Here is a 27,894-nt window from a genome sequence, read left to right on the forward strand (position 1 = left end):
AAATTGTGCGTGTAGAAACGAATTTGTATATGTCTTGCTGTGTATATTCTCAAGAGCAGCAACAAAATAAAATTTAGACCAAAAAAAAGAAGTCCACAAGAGCCAAAGTAAAACCTTGAGTATATCCCACCTGAATTTAAAGACCATCTCAAGAACAAACTTGAAGCACTGAACACTAATGACTGACGACCAGAAAAGTTGTGAAATGACATCAAGGACATCATACATGAAGAAACCAAAAGGTCATTAAAAGGAAAGAAAGAAAAGACCAAAATCGATGTCAGAAGAGACTCTGGAACTTGCTCTTGAAAGTAGCATCGCTAAAGCAAATGATGAAGTAAAAGAGCTGAACAAAAGATTTCAAAGGGCAGCTTGAGAAGACAAAGCCCTATAAGGAAATGTGCAAAGAACTGTAATTAGAAAACCAAAAGGGAAGAAAATGCTCAACATCTCTCAAGCTAAAAAAACTGAAGAGAAAACTCAAGCCTCAAGTTGCAATATTGAAGGATTCTGTGGGCAAAATATTGAACAAACACAGGAAGCATCAAAAGAAGATGGAAGAAATGCATACAGTCACTGTACCAAAAACAATTGGTCAAAGTTCAACCATTTCAGGAGGTAGCCTGTGATCAAGAACCAATGGTGAAGGAAGAAGACCAAGCTGCACTGAAGGCACAGGTGAAAAACAAGGCTACAGGAACGGACAGAATACCAACTGAGATGTTTCAACAAACGGATGCAGCATTCTAGGTGTTCATTTGTTTTTGCCAAGAAATTTGAAAGATAGCTACCTGGCCAGCCAACTGGAACAGATGCATATTTGTGCCCATTCCAAGGAAAGGTGATTTAACAGAATGCAGAAGTTACTGAACAATATCATTAATATCGCACACAAGTAAGATTTTGCTGAAGATAATTTAAAAATGGCTAAAGCAGTATATCCACAGGGAACGGCCAGAAATTCAAGCCAGATTCAGAGAGGATGTAGAAGCAGGGATATCATTGCTGATGTCAGATGGATCTTGGCTGAAAGCAGAGAATACCAGAATGATGTTTACCTGTGTTTTGTTGACTATGCAAAGGCATTCAACTGTGTGGATCATAATAAATTAGAGATAACATTGCAAAGAATGGCAATTCCAGAACAATTAATTGTGCCCCTGCAGAACCTGTACATAGACCAAGAGGCAGTCATTCAAACAGAACAAGAGGATAATGCGTGGTTTAAAATCAGGAAAGGTGTGCATCAAGGACGTATCCTTTCACTATACTTATTCAATCTGTATGTTGAACTAATAATCCAAGAAGCTGAACTATATGAAGAAGAAAAGGGCATCAGGATTGGACGAAGACTCATTAACAACCTGTGATATGCAGATGACACAACCTTGCTTGCTGAAAGTGAAGAGAACTTGAAGCACCTACCGAAGAAGATCAAAGACCATACTCTTCAGTATGGATTACACCACAACATAAAGAAAACAAAAATCCTCACAACTGGACTAAAAAGCAACATCATGATAAACGCAGAAAATGCTGAAGTTGTCAAGGATTTCATTTTACTTGAATCCACAGTCAATGCCCATGGAAGCAGTAGTCAAGAAATCAAATGAGGTATTGCATTGGGCAAATCTGCTGCAAAAGACCTCTTTAAAGTGTTAAAAAGCAAGGATGTCACGTTAAGGACTAAGGTGCGCCTGACCCAAGCCCTGGTATTTTCAAGTGCCTCATATGCATGCGAAAGCTGGACAATGAATAAGAAAACCAAAGAAAAATTAATGTCTTTGAATTATGGTGTTGGTGAAGAATATTGAATATACCATGGACTGCCAAAAGAATGAACAAATCTGTTTTGGAAGAAGTACAGCCAGAATCCTCCTTAGAAGCAAGGATGGTTAGACTTCATCTCCCGTACTTTGGACATGTTATCAGGAGGGACCTGCAGCCCTGATGACGCTGTGGTTAAGTGCTTGGCAGCTAAGCAAAAGGTCGGCAGTTCAAATCCACTAGATGTTCCTCAGAAATCCTATGGGGTAGTTCTACCCTGTCCTATAGGGTCGCTGTGAGTCGGAACCAACTCCACAGGTTTGCTTTTTTGGTATCAGGAGGGACCAGTCTCTGGAGAAGAACAGTATGCTTGGTAAAGCAGAGGGTCATCAAAAAAGAGGAAGACCCTAAATGCTAACAAGCGGCCATCTAAGATGCATCAATTGGTCTCAACCCACCTGGACCAAAGGAGAATGAAGAACACCAAGGTCTCACGATAACTATGAGCCCAAGAGACAGAAAGGGACAAATGAATCAGAGACTTAAATCATCCTGAGACCAGAAGAACTAGATGGTCCCCGGCCACAACCGATGACTGCCCTGACAGGGAGCACAACAGAGAACCCCTGAGGGAGCAGGAGAACAGTGGGATGCAGACCCCAAATTCTCATAAAAAGACCAGACTTAATGGTCTGACTGAGACTAGAAGAATCCCGGCGGTCATGGTCCCCAAACCTTCTGTTGGCCCAGGACAGGAACCATTCCCGAAGACAACTCATCAGACATGGAAGGGACTGGACAATGGGTTGGAGAGAGATGCTGATGAAGAGTGAGCTACTTGTATCAGGTGGACACTTGACACTGTGTTGGCATCTCCTGTCTGGAGGGGAGATGGGAGGGTAGAGAGGGTTAGAAACTGGCAAAAGGGTCATGAGAGACTGGAAGGAGGGATCAGGCTGACTCATTAGGGGGAGAGTAAATGGGAGTATGTAGTAAGGTGTATATAAGCTTATATGTGACAGACTGACTTGATTTGTAAACTTTCACTTAAAGCACAATAAAAATTATTAAAAAAAAAAAAGAGGAAGACCCTCAATAAGATGGATTGACGCAGTGGTTGCAACAATGGCCTCAAACAGAGTAACAATTGTGAGGATGGCACAGGACCAGGCAGTGTTTCCTTCCATTGTACGTAGGGTCAGTATGAGTTGGAGTCAACTGGACAGCATCTAAAAACAAAACAGCATACCCGTGGTTATAATCCCACTTGGGAATGGGTATTCTTTGTTATGGTAACGAGACAGTGTAGAATGTGTCTTGAGTCAATCTCTTTTGATATATGCTACGCCCCATGAAGATCACCAAGGAACCAAGGAATTCAGGGTCTACAGATGCTGAAAAGAGACAAGGACCTATCTCCAGAGCCAGAAGAGAGAACGCCTTCCCCTAGAGCCAGAGCCCTGAATTTGGACTTTTAGCCTCCTAAACTGTGAGAAAATAAATTCCTGTTCGTTAAAGTCATCCACTTGTGGTATTTCTGTTACAGTAGCACTAGATGACTAGGACACGCATCTTGCCTTTTCTCACTTATATTTTGGAGATATCTTTTTATCAATGCTCAGAAAGTTTCCTTATTCTTTTTGACAGCTGCATAACCACCTCAGGATGGAACATCATTTTTTAACCTATCTCTTGTTGAATATTGTTTTTTTCAGGCTCAGGTATTATAAATTGCTATTATGTGCACCAGAGAGCTTAAGTCTTCACTCATAAGGGCCAGCAGATTCTAAAGGGCCAGTGCCTAGGAAACGAAATTGCTGGGCCAGAGGGTGTTTGTGTTTTAAATTTTGATAGCTCATGCCAAATAGTCTTCCACAGAAGCTGTGAGAAGTTGTACTCTCACAACAACGTTTGAGAGTAACTTTTCCCACACCCTTGTCAACACCTTGTGTTATCGAATGTTTTGTTCTTTGCCACTCTGATAGGTGGTTTTGATTTGCATTTCTCTTACCGTATTTCATTGGATCTAAGATGTCATTTTACTCTAAGGATTTCATTTTTTTGGATCCACAATCAACATCCATGGAAGCAGCAGTCAAGAAATCAAATGACTCATTTCACTGGGCAAATCTGCCGCAAAAGAGCTTTTTAAAACGTTAAAAAGCAAAGATGTTACCTTGAGGACTAAGGCGCATCTGATCCAAGTCATGGTATTTTCAGTTGCCTCATGTACATGCGAAAGCTGGATGTTGAATATGGGAGATCGAAGAATTGATGCATCTGAATTATGGTGTTGGCAAAGAATATTGAATATTACATGGACTGCCAGAAGAACGAACAAATCTGTCCTGGAAGAAGTACAGCCCGAATACTCCTTAGAAGCGAGGATGACAAGACTTTGTCTCACATACTTTGGACATGTTATCAGGAGGGACAGGCCCTGGAGAAGGACATCATGCTTGGTAAAGTAGAAGGTCAGTGAAAAAGAGGAAGACCCTCAACAAGATAGATTGATACACTGGCTGCAACAATGGGCTTAAGAATAACAATCGAGAGGATGGCGCAGAACCGGGCAGTGTTTTGCTCTGTTGTGCACAGAGTCACTGTATGTCAGAACAGACTCGATGACACCTAACAACAGCAACAATAACAACAAGATGTCATCGGTTGTAAGATGCATCCTGATTTCAGAGATGTTTATAAAAATTTGCATCTTGGAATCACTGAAATACAACACATTGAATGAGACTGGGTAGCTTATTGTGAGTTTAAAAGGCATTTGAATTTCTTAATTCTGTTCATGTCCTTTGCTTATTCTTTGGAAGCAGGTTAAGAGCTTGGGGTTCAGATCCCAGCTCTACCACTTACAAGCTGCATGACTTTGGGCAAGTTACTTAACCTCTATGTGCCTCAGTTTCCTCGTCTGTAAAATGGAAATAATGATACTTACCTCATAGGATTGTTTCGAGGATCAAATAAATTAATATGTGCAAAACACTATGTGCCTAGACTATAGAAAATGCTCAATAAATGTTTGTCACTTTCTTTTGGGCTGTTCTTTTTTTAAGTTGCAAGAGCTCTTTATAAATTAAGGAAACTTATTCTTTTTCTCGTCCCCCCCCCCCCCATCCCTGGTTCTTATTCCTTTTTTTCTGGCCATCTGTTAAAAAAGTAACAGATGGAACAAAACTCAGATATTACAGAAATAAATTGTATAGGAAGAAGACAACGGAAAGGACTCAGATGTCCCTCAAGAGGGGAGTGAGTAAATGAATTGTACCACGACCCCCTACCCACACACTCCCAACTTTCTTCAGTAGTATATTTTCACAATGACAAGATCTAACTTCAAATAAAATATCTACTCATTTCTCAGAGAAAATCACACTTATGTTTAATGCTGTGGATCAGACACACCCCAGGCATACATGGCTCCATGAGTGTGCCATAAGGTATTACCAGCAAATGTGTCACACACCCTAACAACCACAGACCCCCTCCCAGGGATTTTACTCTTGGTCTTCTAGGTGCCCGTGACCTCTCCTGTCAACAGTTTGTCAGCTTTACTTTCTTTAGTTTGCATTTAAAAAGCCAGAGCATTCCATTGGGTTTTTTTTTCCTCCCTTAACTATAAATACAAAATATAAACATAAAATTATATGATGTTATCCATAACCTTGCAATCTTTGGATTAACATTGGCATCCTCTGGGGACTTGTTAGAAATGCAGAGTCTCAGCGACCTTCCTCTACACACACACATAATCAAAATCTGCATAAAAAAAATTGCATTTTAGTGATTGCTGTGCACAGAGTTTGGAAACCATTGCTGTAAAAAATAAGATACAAGTTTTATAAACTATATTGAAGATTATGTAGACTATAATACAAATAATCGCCCCAACGGCACTGGGTTTTTTTATAATACAAATATAGCGAATATATTTCTGTTTTGAACATACTTTTTCAAAGTACTCACGCCTTTCACATCCTAAAAAAACCCAGTGCCGTCGGGTTGATTCCAACTCATAGCGACCCTAGAGATTCCAGAACAGCCAGGTATTTTCCCACCTCGTTGAGAACAGACTTTTTGAATGAATACCTTGGAACAGTCCAGGCCTGTATGTCTCTCTGCACTGCCTCAATGTGCCAGCTTCCTGTATCTGTTAGGTATGCTTTTGGCTGAAGGTAACACCTACCTTTAAGAGCAGCTTAAGCAATAAAGACATTACCTGTCTAGGAAGCCAGTCCCAAAATTAATTCAGTAGTTTAACCACATCATCCATGACCTGGCTCTTGCCATCTTTCTGGGCTACAGTCTTCAGTGTGTATCTTTTTGGCCTCAGGCTTGTACCTCATGGTCTCAGTTTGGCTGCCACAGCTCCAAGCATCACAACTTTATATGGTAGGAAGGATGGAAGGGGACAAGAAGGAATTTCTCTCAGTCCTGGTGGTACAGCGGTTAAGAGTTCAAGCTGCTAACCAAAAGTTGAACCTGCCAGCGGCTCCTTGGAAACCCTATGGGTCAGTTCTACCCTCCCATATATGGCTACTAAGGGTCAAGGGTCGGAATGGTCTCTATGGCAACGGTTTTTGTTGTTTTTTTGTTTTGTTTTTGTATCTTCGGGAGGGAAATTTTCCAACCTCTGCTCTCTCCCCAATCCATTGGCCAGAACTGGGTCACAAGCATACCACTGGACCAATCACTGGCGAAAGGAGTGGCACTGCGGGAATTGGCTTGGACCAATCGTGACTCGTGCCTGGAGCGGGACCTGCCTCCTGAACAAAACCAGGGAGGGAGGGCAGGCATGTGGCGGTTAAGACTGGCAGTCAACGACCTCCACACCTCCACTCTGGACTCGCCGCCTCCACTTGCTGCCTGCCGCCCAATTCAGCCTCCTGATCCAGTCTCCTGAGGCAGCCAGGCTGTACTCTCTAAAAAACGCAAACCAGCTCATGTCCTGCCTGCAACCTCCCAGGTCCCACAGGTGGTGCCCCAGGGTTAAGAGAACTGAGTTCCATTCCTGATTTTACTCCTTCCTTGTTGTGTGACCCTGGGGAAGTCTTCCAACTCCTCCGAGCCTCAGTTTCCTTATCTGACAAATGGAAATGATAACAGGTACTTTGGGTCATGGAGGATTAAATAAGCCCTCTTCAAAATTCTTTAGTTCTATTAACCATTTTAATCCTCCCTACAATCCGATAAAACAAAACTCCGTTATCCTCATTACTAAATCTACCAGGCTAAATGCAAAACTCCGTTATCCTCATTACTTTTACCAGGCTAAATGCAGAGATGTGATGGGCCACACGCGCCGAGAAGCAATCCCATTCTGAGAACTGCTGAAGATGCTTGGGGTGGGGGGCGGAGCCTTGCCGAGTGAGCGTGAGCACATGGAGGACTACAACTCCCAATAGGCTTCGCGCCGCCGATGGACTACAATAACCAGCATGCTTCGGGGCGTCCCGCTTAACCTCTTCTTGCGAAGGCCTCAGCCTTTGGGAACAAGCTAGTAGGATTCCCTGCACAGGAATTCTCTCTTAATTTTGCTTGCGGGAAATCTACAAGAACCAAGGATTCTCCGCGAGTAGACCTTTATGATTATCGTGGATAAGTGGCTTGTGTTTTAATTCTCACTTCACCTGTTAGTGCTGAGTCTCAGTTTTCTCATCTCTAAAATGGGAATGTTCCTAGGAGTTGCCACATCGAGTTCTTGTGAGCAACAAAAGCGGCATAGTATAATGGCTTGGTAAATGCCAACTCTTCTAGTGGCCCCCCTCCCCCTCCCTACGTGAAAGCGTTTTATTTCAACATCAACCCAATGAGGTTGATACTATTATCCTCCATTTCGGATGGTAAAACTGAGTCCAGGAGAGGTTCAAGTCTCTTGCCTAATGTCACACAGGAAAGGGAGGGGCGAAGGACTCGAACTCTGGCAATTTCACTCCAGAGATGAGTCCACCTTAGAAGCCCAATGTTTCTGTTCCCTGCTGAAACTCTGGCGTCACTCAAAGTCTAGGGCAAGGGAGGCTTGAGTTACGTGATACATGGATGACCATTAAGTTGCATTGCGTGTGGCTAGTGCTGGGGAGGAGACTCATGTGGTGCTCTGAGCCAATTATAGCTGAATTTGACCTGGTTGGAGAAATCAGGAAGGCTTTTCTGAGGGAGGGATGCTGGATCTGAGAACTCAAGAGCGGAAATAGCACAGGCAAAGAGCCCTGAGGAAGGAGAAGACATGTTGTGTTCCAGAGACCTCCGAAAGGGCTAATGTAGCTGGAGAAGTCCAGCAAGACTCAGGTGTAGGCAGGGCCGGAGCTAGGGTAAGGCGAGGAGCCTAGGGTGCAAACTTTGAGGCACTCACTCTCGGGGTCATGCAAATGCAGGGTCAAGACCTGAGAGGGACGGCCTTCTTAAATATGGCACCCTAGCATCTTCACAATCACCTCATATGCATATGAAAGCTGGACAATGAATAAGGAAGACAGAACTCACTCCTTTGAATTTTGGTGTTGGCAAAGAATATTTAACATACCACGGACTTCCAAAAAAACGAACAAATCTGTCTTCGAGGAAATACAGCCAGAATGCTCCTTAGTAGCAAGGATGGGGAGACTAAGTCTCGTGTGCTTTGGACATGTTATCAGGATGGATCAATCCCTGGAGAATGACATCATGCTTGGTAAAGAGTCAGCAAAAAAGAAGACCCTCAGGTAGATGGATTGACATAGTGGCTGCGACAATGGGCTCAAGCATAACGATAGTGAGGATGGCACAGGACCAGCCAGTGTTTCATTCTGTTGTACATAGGGTCGCTATGTGTCGGAACCGACTTGATATCACCTAACAACAGCACGGTCTTTGCTGGCTACACCCTCGTCCCCTGGCCCTTGAGGGTAGGGTGGACGTCCATCCTCATTTTTCTGGGAGAGTCGGGGTTCCTGCTTGTGCCAATGAGATTATAATAGGCCCCATTTCATTCTGATGAGTGTCTTGGTTGAAAACTAATTTTATGGTCACTCAACTTGTAGTGTCTTTTATCCAGAGGGAATGGGGAGCCACTGAAAGCTTTAGCAGAACTCTTCTGCCATATGGAGAATGGACCATGAAGGCCTTGTCTCCAAGTGGGAGACAAGGGCAGCCTGCTCTGAATGGGAGAAATGGATGGAGTAGAGAGAGGCTCAGGAAACATTGCTGTCAGGACAAGGTGGCTGTGCTGGGCGAGGTTCTTCCAGCTTCCTTGCTCCTCGGTAGAGTCCTGGTCCTTGCTCCACCAGTGTTTAGCTGTGACCTTGAGCCAGTCCCTTCACCTCTCAGCCTGTTTGCACATCCATATAAGGGCTTCTGAAAAAGGAGGAGCCTCTGGGATTCAGTATTTATTTGCAAATATACGTCCCCAGGGCCTTTGCTGTCTCCTCTATCTCCTTATCATTCAAATCTCACTTGAAATGTGACTTCTTCAGGAGGCCCTCCCTGACCACTCCCTGCTCCCCTTCCCTGGTTTATCATAATTATGAAGAGCAGAAATGTTCTGTTTATTTACTTGCTGTCTCCTCTAACTAGAGCGTAATCCTCTTGAGAGCAGTGACCTGCTTCTTCAGGGATGTATGTCCATCCCCAAAGTCTAGCAAGGCGGCCACATAGTAGGTGCTTATTAATAGCGTTTGAATGGATAGGTAATTGAATGCTTTATCTGCCAGCTCAATGCCCCCAGAAAAGCATTTAGCTGCTTCTCTACAAGCCTCCTCTGCCGGGGAAACACCGACCCTGGAAGCAAATCTCACCTAGGTTCAAATTCTGACTCAACCACTTAACAGCTGAATAGATAAATCGTTTAACCTCTCTCAGCTTCATTTTTTACATCCACCCCCACCCGATATAGATGTAAGGATCCAAAGAGTTAGGAAAATGTTCGAAAACAAATAGGAATTAACTTTTTGTCTTAAGTCTGATCCCCCTTGGCCTTCTCACCAAGCACCTCAATACCTCCTTCGCACCATAGCCCGGAGGGATTTGAAGGTTCCCGAATCGTCGCCCAAGCAAATAACTCCTCTCTAAAAGCAAAAGCAAAGGGAAAAAAAATCTTCCCGGCTTAGGGCCGCACGGGTCCTACGAGCAGGCGTCAGTGGCGGCGTCTGCGCGTGCGCGCACGCCTGCGCATAAGGGCCAGGGGACGGGTTTGGGGGGTGAAGAAGGGGCCGGCCTTCGAGCGACAGCGACGCAAGATGGCAGCCACCACGGGCTCGGGTGAGCTGGGGTGCCGGGCCCGGCCGGCCGAGGGCGCGCGGGTTCGGGCCGGGACCGAGGACCCGCAAAGGTCCTCGCGGCCGGGCCAGGTTCTCTGCGCTGCCTCGGTCCGCCGGGCTTCGCGACGGCGAACGGGGAGGCCTGATGGGGAGGAGGAGCAGGCGGTGGCCGGAAGCACGGGCGGGGGCCTGAGGGGCCTGTGGGCGGCGCGGCCAGACCCAGAAGCTCCCCCGGGTGGCGTGAGGGGCCCGCTCGGAGGACTGCCGGTGCACTGCGGCGCTGCTCAGAGCCGGAGTGGGGATGACGGGCGAGCCCGGAGGGCACTGCTGAGGAAGCCGAGACTGGCGGCCTTTTTGGGGAGATCGAGGTGTTCCCTAGGGGACGAGGAGGCGCCCCAGGGCGGACGGAAGTCCACTACTGGGTGCGGGAGGTCCTGGTGAGGGGGAAGCCTTGGTATGTCTGTTTGGGGAGGACGTCAAAGAAGCCCCTCAGGATGGGTGGGAAGAGGGAACAGAATCCTGAGGGACTGACTGAGGGGATACCCTACTGGTTAGGGGGACGGCTCCAGCGTCAGCTTTGGGGATAGGATTAGCAGAGGAAATCTCCATGTTGAGTAGAAGAGGGAGCCTTGGGTTGGCCGCTTTTGGGGAGGATTAAGGGCATCGCCACAGGATGAACGAGAGGGGGAAACGGAGTCAGATTCCAGAGGAATCTGGTCCAGGCGACTGATACGAAATGGCCCCATCGTTACTAGACACCTATTTGAGGAGACAAATGGGTTCCTCCAAGTTAGAATTTAGGAGGTAAGCTCTGAGTTGGAGTTAGAAGCCTCCAACATCGGGTCGGGGAGAACAAGTGAGTTGGGAGCTCTGGGGTACCTGCTTGGGGGATTGTCACCTGAGGGGAGCCTCTCTGCAACGGGTGAGAATGGGAAAAGGTTAGGTTCCAGAGATGTTTCCTTTAGAGAAGAAAAACCTTTCCCTGTTTGGGTGAGGGAAGTATACCCTAGAAGTGTCTTTTGTGGAGACTGTGCGTCACTCTTTTCCACATCTTTGGATACTGGGGACAGATATGGGTTCAGCTTGGAAGTTCCCCCATTGGCTGGAGGTGGAAGTGGGGAGAGGAATAAATGAAATGGGAGCTCTGTGGTGGCTTTTTGGGGAAGGGAAGCTAAGCAAACCCCCACTTCTTCTGGAAGGACAGGAGAGAAATAAGGGCTACACTTTATGGGTGGAACAAAAGTGTTTCAGTCCCTAGAGAGGTCAAAGGAAGTAGCACTTATTTTGAGACTGGGTTTCCTGCTGTACTACTCTAAGATAAACCAGAGGATCAGGCCCCAAAGGGTCTGTTTCAGGGTTAACATGGGGTAAGGAGTGACTAGGGAAGATTCTCCAGAGGCAAGAGAGTCAGACTGTGAAAGTGCAGGCTTTGGGGGAGACTCAGTGACCCCCTTAGGGTGATGAGGCTGTACCCTGAGATGCCTGGTAGAGGAGTTGTCCAAGGAGATTCTCCCACATGGGGTGAGATTGGAAGGCCCCTGATAGAGGTGGCAAAGAGGGCCACAGGAGAGAAGGGAGTTAAAGGCCTGCAGCATGGTTACTGAAATCTTCAGGCTGTTCAAGGCACTAGCAGCAGTAGTATTGGGAAAGGGTTGGTCACCTAAGTGGAACAGTGTGGGGGAGTCCATCTTTCCATGATGTTGCTGTTCTCTCAAGCTCCTCTAGTATTCCAGGAAGCCATCCTTCTCTGATAGTTAGGGTGGAGAGTAGAAGGAATTGGATGGAGGGAATCTAACTGAAGTGACCCATCACAAGCTGCCCTTGACACTTAAAGCATTGGGGGGTCTTCGGGTCTCCCTGGAGGATAGAGGATACCGCACATCCTTTCCTAGCTTTTGGTTTCAGTTTGAACAGTGCTGAGTCAATTCATTGATCAAGACGCTAGCAACAGACACTCCCAGGAGAGGGAGGCTGGGTCAGGCTAGACAGCTGTGGATAACTTCTCATCAGAATAATGCCCCTGCCAGGTTGCTATGAACTGGGGGTACAGTGGTGCCTGTGGCAGCCAGCTAGTTATGGTGGTATCACAACCCAGCCCTGTTTGCAGTCACTCTGGAGTTTGGCTTCCTATTATCCGGTTTAACAGCTACTTAATTCTAACTTCTTGAGGCCCTGCCAGTTGAAGAGTGCTTCATGAATGCTGTGGCAGTCAGATGAAACAGTGTCAGCAGCTGTCTAGTGGAATATAAGAGTACTTGGTGTGGCTTAGGTAACATAGAACAGGCTTGGAGATGCCCTAAAATGGGCTTCCCATAACTCCTTTGTCTGTTTATTCAACAAATATTTACTGAGGGCCTGTTAGGTCCCATTGTGAGTAGTGAACAACAGGGGCATAGTCCCTGTCCTTGAGGAGGTTCCGTTCTAGTGGGGCAAGAAGGCCTTAGAAGAGAAAATAAGATGTTTCAGATAGCAGTAAGTGCTATGAAAGAAGTTGTGTTGTGTGATAGAGGGTGTCTAGAGAGGTGGTCAGGGAAGGCTTCTTTGAGAACATGTCGGCATTTGAACTGAGACAGTGATTGAAAGAGCCAACCTACAGAGTGTCACAGGCGGGGGAGGGGGAACAGTGAGTGCAAAGGCCCTGTGGTAAGAAGGAGCTTGACATGTTGAAAAAACAGACCAAAAAGCTGTAACATGCAAGGAAGGCTTGAAAAGGAGATGCATTGGAGAGAGTGAGGGAAAGCCATTGAACAGCACCCAGTACGAAGTAGATATTCAGTAAATATTTGTCGAATGAATGAATGAGAGTTTTAAAGAGCAGAGGAGTGACAGGATCTGAACTGTGCCCCTAGGCAGTTAAATGAGTACAGAGTCTTGAGAGTGGAAGCAGAGAGACCTGAGTAAAATGAGTACAGACACTGCTCCACTTTCTAACCCTCCGTATTTCAGGTGTGGTCAGGCCCTGAGACCTTCCTTAGTTGAGTTTAGAGTAAGCCTCTTGGTTAATCTGTGTTCCTGCTTGCCAGGAAACAGCTGTGAAGCCTTTGAGTTCCTGTAAGGGTTGAACTTAGTTTTCTGTGGTCACCGCTTCCAGCACTTGGCGGCAACACCTTCCCCCACCTCCTGTGGTTCTACAGTGTGTGATTTCTGCATAGATCCTAGAGGGTGGTACTGTGAAAAGCCCACCAGAAGCCCTCAGGATGCCCGTGCTGTCACAGGTGACTTCCTTCTGCCTTGTCCAGGATTGTAGAACCCCAAAAAGTGCCCCTTGGATGCCAGGACCTTCCTCTCACCCAGCATCCCTTGGACTTCCCTGACAGTTAATCAGAAACCAAGTGCCAGAAGGGTAAACCCTGGTTGGGCATGATTTTAAATTTGTGTACATCAGAGTGGCCTCATATATACATTCAACTTATGGGAATTTAACCCCATGAGCAATAGAGGTTAAGTAGTCTTCCATTCCATTCTAGGGTGTTCCCCAGTGACAGCTGGAGATGGGAGGTGAGAACCTGCAGTCCTTTAGCTGGTCTCAGTGCCCATGTGTTGTTTCACAATGTGAGCATCTTCTGTGCGATCGTAGTTAAGTGCCCTTTTTTTTTCTTTTAAACATCGTGGGCCCTACATTCAAGAGAAGTGCTTCAGCCAGAGAAATAGCAGTCTGCTCTAATGACGGAAGGAGTTTCTGGGTGGTGCAAATGGCTAAGCACTCAACTACTAGCTGAAAGAGTTGGAGGTTCAAATGCATCCAGAGGCACTCCAGAAGACAGGCCTGACCATCTGCTTCCAAAAGGTCACTGCATTGAAAGCCCTACGGGGCGGTTCTACACTGCACACATGGGGTTGCCACTCCGGCACAACTAACAACAACTTATGATGGAGGGGGATTGACTCTTTGGGCTAGTATAACCTAGTGCTCCTCTAAAGAGTTGCCAAGGTCAATTTTCCCCTTCTCTATCACTTTCAAACCACTCTCTTCCCACCACTGTGGTTTTTTTTCCTTTCCCCTCTCCTCCCCTCCCCTCATCTTTTCCTCTCTCCCGACTCCTCTCTCTCCTTTTCTTCCTCCCCCTCTGTTTTCCTCTCCCCTCTCCCCTCCCTTGTTCCCTACCCTCTTTCTCCTTCCCCTTCCGTTCTATCACCTTCACCTTCTCCCTCCCTTTCTTCCACCTGAATTTTAGTTCTACAATTTTGGTAAAAGTGGAATACAAAATGTAAAGTCAGAAATCCTGTTTAATTCTGAAAGTCCGCAGTGAAGTAAATATTTTAATACTATTTTCTGTATAGTGCTTTAGAGTTTTTCAAGTACTTTAACTTACCTGCATATCATCTCATCTAACTCTCCAGGACCTATTGAGCTAACCAGGCAAAGTATTGTCACCACAGTGTGACTGAGGGGAGAGCCAAAAGCTGAGAGAGATTGGTGGCTGGCTGAGGGAGTGGTGATGCTCAGAGGTTTTGACTCCAGTTCCCTCCCCAGCCTGCTACAGTACATTAGGAAGGAAAGGGAGAAGATGTGAGTTGCAGCATATGCTTGTCTTAGGTCTTGGAGCATTCACCCTGGGTGAGGAAAAGGACTAAAGAGACACACCTGCCACCCATTGCAGGAACCCTTTTTATGTTCCCTGACCACTCTGGACCTTTCTGGATAACACACGGGCCAACGAGAGTGAGGGCCATTTTTTAATGAAAACCTTGCTTATACCTTATACTGAACAACTCACACTCATTGGACTTGGGCCCCCACATGTCATGTCAGAGGAGGCCCTTGTCTTAGTTCTCCAGTGCTGCTATAGCAGAAATACCACAAGTGAGTGGCTCTAACAAACAAATTTATTTCCTCACAATTTAGGAGGCTAAAAGTCCAAATTCAGGGCAGCGACTCTAGGGGAAGGCTTTCTCTGTGGACTCTGGAGGAAGGTTCTTGTCCCTTTTGAGTTCTGCTCCTGGGTGATCTTCATGTTACTTGGCATCTCTCTAACCCCATCTCTGCTACTTTTTTTTGCTTGTTTAATCTCTTATATCTCATAAGAGATTGGTTTAAGACACAGCTTGCACTAATCCTGTCTCATTAATGTAAAAAGACAACCCATTCCTAAATGGGATTATAACCACTGGCATAGAGGTTAGGATTTACAACACATACTTTTGGGGAACACAGTTCAATCCGTAACAGTCCTCATCTTCATTTACATGTAAACCTTTCAGACTTCTTTTTCAGCCGCACTTAAGAGGACTTATGTACTATGTGCTAGACATATTAAATACATCGTCTCACTCTTCACAACAATACATACCTTTGAGGCAGGTATCTATTGTGAAGATGAGGAAATTGAGGCTCAGAGTCAGTGAGTTGCAGAGCCAGGGTGCTGAACCGGGACACTTTTACTGCAGGACACATGCTGTTTGCCATATTATCATTCTTCCAGCCTCCATTGCCTGTTCTCCAGGCTGCGCATCTCAGGTTCCTTCAACCCTTGGCATGTCTGTTGATACTTCTGCCTTGGTTGAAGGGGACTTAGTTCATTCATGGGTACATTAGTAGTGACCCTCAAGTAGGAGTCTTTCCCTTATCCCCATATCCACCCCATCACAAATCCTATGAGTATACCCAAAATATATCCCAAATCCTCCTCCTTACTGTCTCCGTCACTGTTGTCATCCTGGTCTAAGCCATCTTTCTCTCTTTCTTTTTTAATTGTGCTATAAGTGAAAGTTCACAATTCAAGTCAGTGCCTCATAGAAACACTTACACACACATTGTTATATGACCCTAGTTGGTCTCCCTACAATGCAACAACACACTCCTTCTCTCCACCCTGTATTTCCTGTGTCTATTCAACCAGCTCCAGTCCCCCTCTGCCTTGTCTCACCTCCAGACAGGAGCTGCCCACGTAGTCTCATGTGTCTACTTCAGCTAAGAAGCACACTCCTCACCAGTATCATTTTATGTCTTATAGTCCACTCTAATCTTTGTCTGAAGGGTTAGTTGGCTTTGGGAATAGTTTTAATTTGGGGCTAACAGAGAGTCCAGGGTCTATGACCTCTGGGGTCCTTCCAGCCTCAGTCAGAGCACTGAGTCTGGTCTTTTTACTAGAATTTGAGTCCTGTGTCCCGTTTTTCTCTTGCTCCATCAGGGATAGAACTGTCTTTCTCTTGCCTGGAAGACTGCAGAAGCCTCCTGACAGATTTTCTTGCTTCCAGGTTTGCCCTTTCCACTCCATCCTCCATACGGCAGGCAGAGTGTTCTTTTACTGACAAAAAAGGAATTGCCGCTTCCCTGCAGAAACTCTCCCACTGCACTTAGGTTAGAACCCAGTCTCTTTCCCGTGGCCTACTAGGCCCTGGGAACCCTGGTGGCACAGTGGTTAACGAGCTCGATTGCAAACCAAAAGGTCGGCAGCTAGAACCCACCAACTGCTGTGCTAGAGAAAGATGTGGCAGTCAGCTTCCAGAAGGATTTATAGTCTTGGAAACCCTACGGCGCAGTTCTACTCTGTCCTGCAGGGTTGCTATAAGCCAGAATCAACTCAACAGCAGTTGGTTTGGTTTTAGTTTGGTACTAGGCCCTCTGTGGCTTGGCCCCTGCCTGCCCCTTGACCTCTCAAGGTATCACGCACATCTCTGCTCTGGCACACCTCTGCTCTCGCTCTTCCCCTGTCGGGAATGCCCTGCCCCCACATCTTCACCTGCCTGACTGCTTCTCCTTCAGCTTCCCAAAAAACGCCTTCCCTGACCACCCACTTCAAGAGTCTCCTCAGTCACTATCACATTTTCTTGTTTTGTTGTCTTCTGAAGGACCTATTACTGTCTGAGAATTTTTTGTCTTCTTCAAGAAAGATTAGAGGAGGATCCTGTCTTGTTCTCTGCTACGTCCCTAGCACCCAGCAGTCCCTAACGTAGTAGGTACTCTATAAATATTTGTTGAATGTTGGAATAAATTAATCCAGGGCCCCATGTTATGTAGCCAAATATATAAATTTGACATATTTGGGAAACAATGTATCTGATAAGAGGGAGGCACAAAAGTAGCCATCCAGCCTTTCAAAAGGGAAAGGTCTTACCCTGATTAAAAAAACCCATTGCCCTTGAGTAGATTCTGATTCCTAGCAATCCTATAGGACAGAGTAGAACTGCCCGCACAGAGTTCCCAAGGCTGTAATCTGTACGGAAGCAGACTGCTACATCTTTCTCTCCTAGGGAGAAGCTGGTGAGTTCAAACTGCTAACCTTTTGGTTGGCAGCTGAGCACTGCACCACCAGGACTCCTAGTTGATAGCTATAGAGGTACTTTACCATAGAATTGACTGTGTCCTCTACTTCCCCTGGAGCCCTGGTGGCACAGTGGTTAAAAGCTATGGCTGCCAACCAAAAGGTCGGCAGTTCAAATCCACCAGCAACTCCTTGGAAACCCTGTGGGGCAGTTCTGCTCGTTCTATAAGGTCACTGTGAGCCGGAATCGACTTTTGGTTAGGCCTCCTACCCCAGCCTCCCTGACTTATTTCCCGCGTCTTATTCTTTGTCTCCACTCCTGCCACAGGAGCACACAGTACTTGCATTCTGTCACCACCTGTTGTCACACTGTCTGGACCTGTAAAGAATGACAGGTTTCTACTGTTTCTTCCCCTGGACAGTAGTTAGCAGACTGGTGTATCAGAATCACCTGGAGGACTTGCTTTATTGCTGGGTCCCACCCTCAGTTTCAGATTTAGTAGGTCTGGGTGGGGCCTGAAAATAGTTCCCAGGTGATGTCAGGGCTGCCAGTCTGGAGACACACTTGGAGAACCACTGTTCTGGGAAGGAGAGAAAAGATCAGCTCATCTGGGCAGGCACTAAGTAGGTTGCCCAGAAAGAAATTTCCTGGCCCTGACTCTATCCAGTTTTCGGGAGCCTCAAGTCCCTGTGCGTCACCTTCCAGTCCCTTTTATCCACAGAAGTGGGAACAGCCACAGATTTCTAGCTCAGTTCACTGTCTTCTCTGAATGGGCAACCAAACCAGTTTTTACTAGCAGCTTTCTTTTCAGGAGACACCTGTGAGGCTCTGTCATTTTAAATAAAGACCAAGGCCAGGCTAGGGTTTCCCAGGGCTGGCATGCTGTAATAGCTGCTGCTTTGTGGCTGTGATTTTCCCAAAAGTTGTTTCAGAAGGCTTCAGAATGCTTTTTGTGCTACAAATATTTTCATATGGTACTGTTCCAAGTTACTGCATTAAATGTTTTACTATGACATAGTGTAAAACCCTATCAAATATTCATGCTTTTCACCCTAAGTCCATATTTTCTTTGTAATATCCTACAGCTGCTGACTTTTCAGTTTATATTTAGCCAAGAGAATAACTGGCTGACTTTCAGTACTGACACAGATCCAGGAAAAATTCTTCTAGAAAGAAGAATCCCGAAGTAACAGAAAGTCTTGGATTACCATGATAACTGTGATATTTTAGCACCTTGGTGAAGTTATCTTAACATCTTCATGGTTAACATTGTAATAGTTTTAGCCTATCTAATTATATTTAATTCTTAGATGTGGATTTTCCTAGAATACTTTCTAGCTATTGGAAAATTTGTAGTTCTCATGGTTTTACAAGATTACATGAGTTCGTTTTTTTTGTCTTCCATGTTGTCTCGTTTTTCTCCAGCTGCCTTTTCAGTGTCAGATTCAGCAGAAATATGGGGAGTCTTAAACTTTCGGTTAATTCATTGGATTAAAATGCCATGGGAATAAAACATATGTTTGAGTATCCTTGGGTTCTTCTCATCTACTTCACTTCTTTAGCATATCTGGATTTAATTTTTTAATATATTAAATATATATAAATTTTTAATATATTCACTGGTTTTGAACTTACACTCTCCGTTTGGGTTAGAATAAGGTCTTCACTTGTACTGATAGTATTTTTTTTTTTTTGTACTGATAATGCCCACAGGTTTGCAGGATCTCTTAACTCCACCGATATTTGGATTTTTGTCCCTGGAGCAGCCACTGAAGTTCTAGACCTAGGGCATGGTCAGGCCGTTTGGAATTAAATGCTCTTTTACTTTGTAGAAAATATTGAAACTCTGTAGAAACTTTGCAGTTTCTAAATGGTTGGGGGTATTAGCAATGTGCTTTCTACAGATTTTATGAAACAAGCTTCATTTTATAGTGAAGAATCCTTTTGCTTATGTGATTTAGATAAGAATCCTATTTTTCCTGAAAAATAAAGGTTTCCCTAAAAGTCTCAATTACATTTCATTAAAAACTAAAACTTAGTTATCAAAATTCAGTTATCTCAAAATAAAAAACCTTAGGTATCTCAGTTAATATGGTATCGGTGACCAGTATTTTGGCCAAGTAGACCGTGTTAGAGTTTACAATAAGCAAAAGCAAGATACTGCTGCTTGGTCAGCCAGGAAGCATTGACTGAGTACTATTGTGTGCCTGGCAGCATTCCAGATGCTGGGGAGGCAGGGTTGGATGGGTCATAGTCCTGACTTGAAAAGCTCAGAGAGGGAGTCAGACAATTAAAAAAGGAGAAGAAAAGGAAAAGGTAGAGCATAGGCATTGTGCTGGAGTAAGGTCCCCGTGGGGGAGGGGGCGCCAAGAGCACCTCTGCAGACTGCCTGGCTTAACTTATGTGAAACTTTACGTTCCTTTTTAAGATCATTATATTCAACTTTTAGTGTAAACCTTTTCTTGGGCTATTTAAAGAACATACTAAGCCCCTTTGATCATAATACCAGACTCCCTTTCGGTGATGCGTGAATGTTTCCCTGCTGTATTTTCAGAAATAAACCAGAATTAGCACGTTGTGACACTGAGGATTATTCATTCTGAAATAATATCCCTAGCTAACTTCCAGCCAGCCATTCATTCCACAAGCATGTGAGCGCATACTCTTGTCTGGTAAGGCACCCTGAGGCGTTGGAGATTCGGCAGTGAATGATACAGACCATGTGCCTGGGGTATCTAGTGCTGCCGTAACAGAAATACCACGAGTGGAGGGCTTTAACAAAGAGAAATTATTCGCTCACAGTCCAGGAGGCTAGAAGCCTGAATTCTGAGTGCCAGCTCCAGGGGAAGGCTTTCTCTTTCTGTCTGCTCTGGGGGAAGGTCCTTGTCATCAGTCTTCCCTGATCGAGGAGCTTCTCAGTGCAGGGACCCTGGGTCCAAAGGATGCTCTATTCTCCTGGCTCTTGTTTCTTGGTGGTATGGGGTCTCCCAAGGCTGTAACTTGATAGGATGCCCTGGTGACACAGTGGTTAAGAGCTCGGCTACTAACCAAAAGGTCGGAAGTTCAAATCTACCAGCTGCTCTTTGGAAATCCATGGAGCAGTTCTACTCTGTCCTGTAGGGTCCCTGTGAGTCAAAATTGACTTGACAGTGATGGGTTTGGTTTTTTTTGAGTTTAATTTTTAGCACGCAGACTGCCACATCTTTCTCCTGTGGAACAACTGGTAGGTTTGAACTGCTGACCTTCTGGTTAGCAGCTGAGCACTTAACCATTGTGCTGCCAGGGCTCCCTTGAGAGCCCATTAGGCATCTAAATGGAGATGTTAGGCAGTTAGATATGGAAATGCAGATTGGAGTCATCAGCCTATTTGGAGCTTTGATCTGGCAAAATCACTTGGGGAGCAGAGCAGACAGAAAAGCAGAGGCCAGGGGACTGTAGTATATGCCTGGTATTATACAAAGTGCTTTACAGGTTTTACCTCACTTATTCTTCTGACCACCTGTAGAGACAGGAAGCATCGTAATCCCTGGTTTACTGGGGCTCAGGGTAACTTGGAGAGAATCATGCAACTAGATTGCTAGGATGTTGCAGAGCCAAAACTTGATCCAAGGTCTATACTCTTGATCCTCTGCTGAAAAATTACAGAATTTTCTCTAAAGTATATTCTGATTCTTATTTGTGGGAGATAACCCACCTTTTTAAAATAGAGTGGTAGACCATATATTCTTAAATTCTGTGATTCTACATCGAGGGCATCCAAAAATCATTTATGTGAATATACACATAACGGGGAACTGGGTAGACTTCATGTTTATTTTCTATTAAAAGGAATTTTTAAACCTTTTTATCCTTCTTTGCTTAATTTTTTTTTACTTTTCCACAAATATTTATCTAAAGCCTATTTTTTTTTTTTTTTATTGTACACAGACCAAACGTTTTTATGTCACATTGTAAAAATAGTAAGTACCACGACAGTTGTGCAAATTAATACGGGCTCCTTTAAGTTTCTTGACATTTTTGCTTCCCACCACTCGGGTCTATAAGAAGTTTGATATCAGGTGTTCTTTCACAGTATTTGCTGTAAGCAAATGCTTCTGGTTTTATATCCTGATATATTAGTGGCCGCACATCCCTAACCCGACCTCTAGCCCTTCCAGTCAGTCCATCGTGAACATTACCCAGCTGACTTGTGTTTGTCTTATCTCTTGCCCTACTCAGCCTTTGCAGCGCTCCCTACTGGTTTCCTTCGGGATAAAGGCTAGTCCCTTTTAATAATAGGCCTCACCCCTTGTCTACTTAGCTTCCCAACCGTGGCCTTCTCTCTCAACTAGTCAGGCCTTACTACCAGAAGGAGGCAATTGTGCTAACAGAATAGAATGCCTTTCACCTCCCCTTGTCCCAGCATACAGTCTTCCAGCAGCTTACTCAGATCTTAGCTGTTCCCCAGATGTCTTAGTTATCTAGTGCTGTGATAGCAGAAATACCACAAGTGGGTGGCTTTTTAACAAAGGAATTTATTTGCTCACAGTTCAGGAGGCTAAAAGTCCGACCAAATTCAGGGTGCTGGCTCTAGGGAAAGGCTTTCTTTCATTGGCTCTGGAGGAAGGCCCTTGTCTCTTTGAGTTTCTGCTCTTGGGCTGTCTTCATTTGGCTTGGCATCTCTCTTGCCCCATCTCTGCTTGCTCCTTTTATCTCTTGTAAGAGGTCACTCAATACACACCCTACACTAATCCTGCCTCGTTAACATAACAGAAAACTCATTTGCAAATGGAATTATAGCCATAGACATAGAGGTTAAAATTTACAGTACATATTTTTGGGGAACACAGTTCATTCATAACACCAAAGCTTTCACCACCTGCTGGAGTCTGCATTATTTTCATATGGAGGAAAGGAAGAAGAAATAATAAGAAAATGTGTTTTGGACCTGAACAGTTCTAGTTAAATCCTGGCATCCCAGTACTAGCTGGGTGACCTAGGGTAAATGTCCTAACCTCTCTTTGCCTCAATTTCTTCTGCTACGTGGAAGTCATAATATCGTACTTTGAAGATTGACAGGCACAAACAAGATAAAGCGCATATTCTCTCCCTTTTCTGAGATTCTGGTGGTGGTGGTGGCCTATAGTTTTCCCAGGATAGTCCAGCCTTGAAATGGTATGTAAGATTTTATACCTCTGCATTTGTCTGGGAAATAAAATCTTTAGCTTTCAACAAATTTCAGAGGGGTCCATAACCCCTTCAAGGCTAAGAAATGTCCTATGGTAGGAACATTTCTCTCATACTGTTGCTTTATTTGATTTTGTATGTGTATTTGAAGCCCTGGTGGTACAGTGGTTAAGAGCTACAGCTGCTAACCAAAAGGTTGGCAGTTCAAATCCACCAGCTGCTCCTTGGAAACCCTGTGGGACAGTTCTTTTCTGCCCCATAGGATCACTGAGTCGGAATCGACTCGACGGGAAGTGGTTTGGTATGTGTGTATCTTGTTTCCACAGTGAGACTTTATACTCTGATGGCAAGACTCCCATTCTTATTTCTTTCATAGTTTCTATAATGTCTAGCATAGTGCTAAATAAGTGTTGAATAATTGTTGCATTGAAAGAAGAGTGTGTGTGTGCATATACGTTACTGATAAATTTATGTATAGGGAAATGTTGACGAACAGTTGAGAAGTCTAGCAAATTTTTTTTAATTACAGTTCTAAAGTGTGTAGATTTTTTTTGCTTGTAAATGTGGAGTCCTTGGATAAGTCGTTTTACACACATTAAATACGATGAGCCCCAGAACGGCCCCTTACCAAGATGTTTATGTTCTTAAGCACAATAGAGTTCGGTATACCAGCTAACCAGGTGGTAATTATGTTATTTGTACATCAGGAAAAATGAAATGAGCCACACTGCAATTTGTAAATCTTTTTTTTTTTTTTTTTTTTAATAGTTTCTGAGTTCTGCTAGCTGTTATTATCCCCCAAACTTTGCTTTTAATCTGTTTTTGGGTAAAAGTTTATGACTTAGAAAAAAGAAAGATTAGCGGTCTGCTTGAGGAGCTATCCAAAGTCTGTGGACTTAAGTTCTTCAAGATTTAGTTAAATCAAGGTTAACAGAGTACTCAGCTGTCTAATGCCAGATAATCACATTTACCAGTCGTTAACTTACCCATCTGACAGAAGAAAGGGTTTTAAATATTCTCTGTGCTAAGCCTAGAGTATCAGGTCTCAAAGGGATTTGGGGGAGTGAATAGGTTACCCCAGATGTTACGCACTGGTGTTCCATGAGCTGAATCTAGTCCACAGACATTTAGCCGGAGCAAAGGAGTGACCACCCCCTTTAGACAAGATGTGAATTTCCAGTTCACCTCATGTCCATTAATAGCCGTAACCACGTAAAGAAAGGCTCTTTGAGGTCTTCAGTAAGTTTTAAGAGTGTAAAAGGGTCTTGAAACCAAAAAAGTTTGAGAATTGTCATTCAAAAGAAATACTTGTTGTAATTATTTTAATGCTATTATAGGGCCAGAAACCCTCGTGGCGTAGTGATAAGGCGCTACGGCAGCTAACCAAAGAGTCGGCAGTTTGAATCCGCCAGGCATTCCTTGGAAACTCTATGGGGCAGTCCTACTCTGTCCTGTGTGGTCGCTGTGAGTCGGAATTGACTCGATGGCACTGGGTTTGGTTTGGTTTTTTGGTTTATTATAGGGCCAGTATAATTATTCTGGTATTTATATATATCCACCTTCTAACTCCTGCTTGGAATATTTCTAGACTGCCTATTTGTTAAGCTATCTCCAATGCCTGTTTTACAACTTATACCAAAATTAAATCATCCTATAATGCCAACATTACAATAATAACAAAAAGCTAACTTTGCTCCTCTGTTGTGTTTTGTTACTGTTCCCAATACCAAGCCCACTGCTGTCAAGTTGATTCTGAGTCATGAGGGTTCCGAGTACTAACCTAAAATAGGTTGAACTGACCTCCTTAGCTCTTTGGTTCATTTGTATTCGTGGGTTTTACACACTTCATTTTTAAGTAGTTGAATGTCTGATCCTGTGGAAATGTATGTTGAAAATATGTAATTAATTCCTAATATAATATTTTGCCCTGCTTTACAAATAAAAATCAAATTATCAGAAAAATGTAACTTGAATTCACTTTGTGTTTTGAAACTAACAGCAATGAGTTTGGAATATTTGAGTGTTAGGATTTCCTATTCAGATCTGGCTGTTAGATGAAGAGGTAATATTTGCAGCCATAAGGATGTTCTTTGCTTAAAAGTTTACAAGTGGAATAGTCCTACTGACTTTTAAATACCTGACACATGAAAGCAGCACATTTTTTTATCTTACCGAAAAGAACTCAAAATAGAGGTCACACATGCAACAACTTCCATGCAGTAATGAGGGGCTTAGCTATAGAAGGTATTGAACTTTGACATTATTCATTCAACAGCCTGAGCAAGTTTTAGTAACATTAAAAAAACAGGCCACTCAAAATTAGTCACTGAGGGAATACCATTAAGTGAGATTCCCACTCTTGGAGAATCCTTGATCCTTATCAAGGTGAGGTGTCATATGACCTGAAGAAGGTGAAGGACCCTGACTTGTGAATAGCTGGAAAAGGAGGGACCAGCAAGTACAAAGGCCCCTTGGGTACATTGCCTAGAGTGTAGTTGACATAGTTCCTAAATTTTCCTGTTTTGTTATGTAAATACTGTAGAATCTTGGTAAAAGAAATGAGAAAATATAGAAAAGGGGGAAAAAATCACACATAACCCTTGCACCTAGCAATAACCGCCATTAACATCTTGGTCTATATCCTTTACAACTTCATAAGCTTCTTAAGATGTCATAATGAATGAGTACCTCAGATATTCATCAGCTTCCAATCAGTATGATCCTGTGCTCTTTTTGGTATTCATTCTTCTTAGTGCAGATTAATAAATTACCAGGGAGCCCCAGTCGTACAGTGGTTATGCGCTTAGCTACTAACTGAAAGGTTGGAGGTTCAAACCCACCAACCGCTCTGTGGGAGAAAGATGTGGTGGTCTGCTTCCGTAAAGGGTACAACCTTGGAAACCCTATGGGGCAGTTCTACCCTGTCCTGTAGGGTCACTATGAGTCAGAATCAACTTGAGTTACCAACAGTAGTAGCAATAACAATGCACAGTGGTTTGTTTTTTCCCTAAGACAAACTAGGATTATTAAAGATTTAGATTTAACTTTCTCTACCGAAATCCTCATGTTGCTGGCTGGCTTTTTGCTTATAGCGTTACAAACATTCCTCAGTTTTGTGTTTGCTAGAGGAGTCTTGATCCAGTATAGCTGGATAATCCAGTTGGCTGTTCTGTAGTTGAAAAATGTCAGTGTTTTCCAAACAAGTCATTCAAGTGTGCTTTTAGGTTTTTATTGTTTTCTTTCAAGCACCATCTGTGCTGTTTGTTATTTACTAATAATTTTTCTTCAATCAGCTGATTGATTTGCTTGAATTTATTTTAAAAGAAAACTTCTACCATTGTTGTAAATAAGAAGTTAGTGTATTACTACTTGCCCTGAACAAGTTACTCTTACAAAAATAAATACAGGACTGTAAAATATTCACTCATGCACCACATTAAATCATCTGATGTACCACTGGCAACTCCATCTTTCCAGTTGCTCAGACCAAAAACTTGGGAGCTATAGCTCACTCCTTTTCTCTCACACTTGATAGCCAACCTGACAGTAAACCTTGTTGGCTCAGACCTCCAGAATATCTAGAATTGTGCCACTTCTCACCACCTTCGTTGCTATTACCCTGGTCCAAGACAGAATTCTCTTTTGCCTGGATTGTTGTAGTAGCCTAAGTGCTTCTGCCCTTATTCCCTGTTCTTCACACAGCAGTCAGAGGGATCCAATTACAAACAAGTCAGATCATTTCACTCCTCTCTTCAATACTCCAGTGGACTCTCCTGTCACACTCAGTTACAGGCAGGGTCCTTAATCTCCTATTCTTCATCTTGCTCCCTTGGTTTTAGCTCATTTGGCGTCCTTGCTGTTCTTTGACACTCTGGGCAAAGTCCTACTTCATAGGCTTTGCACTTGCCGTTCCCTCTGCCTGGAAGACTCTTCCCCCAGACATCTCTTAAGGCATGCTCCCTCACCTTCTTCAGGTCTAGTCCTGACACTGAATTTCAGTGAGGCTTTCCCTGATCAACTTAGTTAAAATCGTACCTCCCCTGTCCCACCCCTCGCTACGCTCTGCCTCAGAACACCGTGATCTGTCACATAACTTACTTATTTTGTAGATTATATCCCTCCCACTAGAATGTAAGCTCCATGAGGGCATTGTTTGTTTTGCTCACTGCTTGCTCCCCAGTGCCTGGAAGAGTGTCTGACATATAGTAGGCGCTCAGATATTTGATCTGATTGCATTAAGGGTGGCATGTGTCCCACACTTTGGGAAATACTGAGATACACTGAGAACACCTATAGCCTTGGGCCCCTCAGTAGGTCTTCTTCACAGTCCACATGGTCGTGTTGCTTGCCTCTGAGAGTCTGGGAACGTGGGGTTCAGCATTTAAAGCAAAAGGAGCTTGTAACTCCTGGATCCTGAGTTTTTTCCAGAGACAATAATCCTAATGCCATGGAAAGAGGGGAAGAGAGAGGGACAGTCAGAATAGGTTGGGAGAGCCAACCCTAGGCTCTGTGCCCCAAAATAGGAAGAAAGTTGGTCTTCCCTGCCTCCCACAGCCTCAGCCTGAACTCAGGTTCCATGGTTTGACCCTGTGAGGCATGGTTGCTTTCATGAGCCACCTGCAAGGCTTTGGGATTTCTGGGAACATGTAAATCAGAGAGCCAGCTATCATCTTTTAACTTTTTCACAAGTTAAGAGAGAAACTATGGCTTAATCATTGAAATATTAACTGTGTATTAAGAATATATCCTTGAAGTAAATTTTATCCTTTGACAACCTTCAGCTGACTCTTAGTTGATCGAACAAACAAAAAAGCCACCTAAGGTAGCCTGAGAGTCATTCCAACAAATGAGCACACCCTTAATAGAAAAACAAAGGCACTAGCCTGTTCTGTTCCAAGGTACTTTTGTTAGCACTTGATAGTGTTGGTTTTCATCTCAAATGGACCCAAATTAATCAACATTTAGAAATGTAAAACCCTTTGTTAAGTTTGTCAGAGATGTTGGGGTGTGGGATGGAGTGTCTTTCTAATTTTTTTTTTTTTTTAAGTTTATCTAGCTCTGGTTTAATAGTCATTTCCCCTATAACAATACCGTGTGCCCCCTTTCCACTGGTTGGGTGATTGATACAGAGAGCTTTGTAAGCAGCAAGTTTGTGGTGGGACAGGTTTCAGCAGTTTTTTTGCATGTTAGCATCTCTGTTCTCAGGTAGTAATCATTAGCAGTTAGCTCTAGGCTTACAGGTTCCCCTGGAGTCGCTAGTTATCTTGAATTTCTTTCCATTTATTTTAGGAGTAAAAGTCCCTCGCAATTTCCGACTGTTGGAAGAACTCGAAGAAGGCCAGAAAGGAGTAGGAGATGGCACAGTTAGCTGGGGTCTAGAAGATGACGAAGACATGACACTTACAAGATGGACAGGGATGATAATTGGGCCTCCAAGAGTAAGCGTCGAGCTGCGGCTATAAATGTCAATGTCTTAAAATTCACTGTGCCTCCTTTTAAAAAAAAACAT

The 27,894-nt window shown here is 44.1% G+C and overlaps 1 protein-coding gene across 3 annotated transcripts in view; it reads left to right on the forward strand.

Moving 5' to 3' along the window:
• The first annotated feature begins 9,944 nt into the window (after window positions 1–9,944).
• The window catches only part of UBE2V1 (ubiquitin conjugating enzyme E2 V1), a 31,550-nt gene continuing 13,600 nt past the window's right edge, over window positions 9,945–27,894 (forward strand). The window contains exons 1-2 of one of the 3 annotated variants that reach the window (XM_049868936.1): window positions 9,945–10,014; window positions 27,675–27,823. In XM_049868936.1, the coding sequence (XP_049724893.1) occupies window positions 9,993–10,014; window positions 27,675–27,823 (171 nt within the window). In that variant the 5' untranslated portion in view covers window positions 9,945–9,992. Of the gene's footprint in view, window positions 10,015–10,041; window positions 10,468–10,491; window positions 13,801–27,674; window positions 27,824–27,894 lie in introns of those variants that run through there. The other 2 variants (XM_049868937.1, XM_049868935.1) reach the window with 2 other exon arrangements.

This window comes from Elephas maximus, chromosome 25, assembly GCF_024166365.1.
Source record: "Elephas maximus indicus isolate mEleMax1 chromosome 25, mEleMax1 primary haplotype, whole genome shotgun sequence".
Lineage (NCBI taxonomy): Eukaryota > Metazoa > Chordata > Mammalia > Proboscidea > Elephantidae > Elephas > Elephas maximus.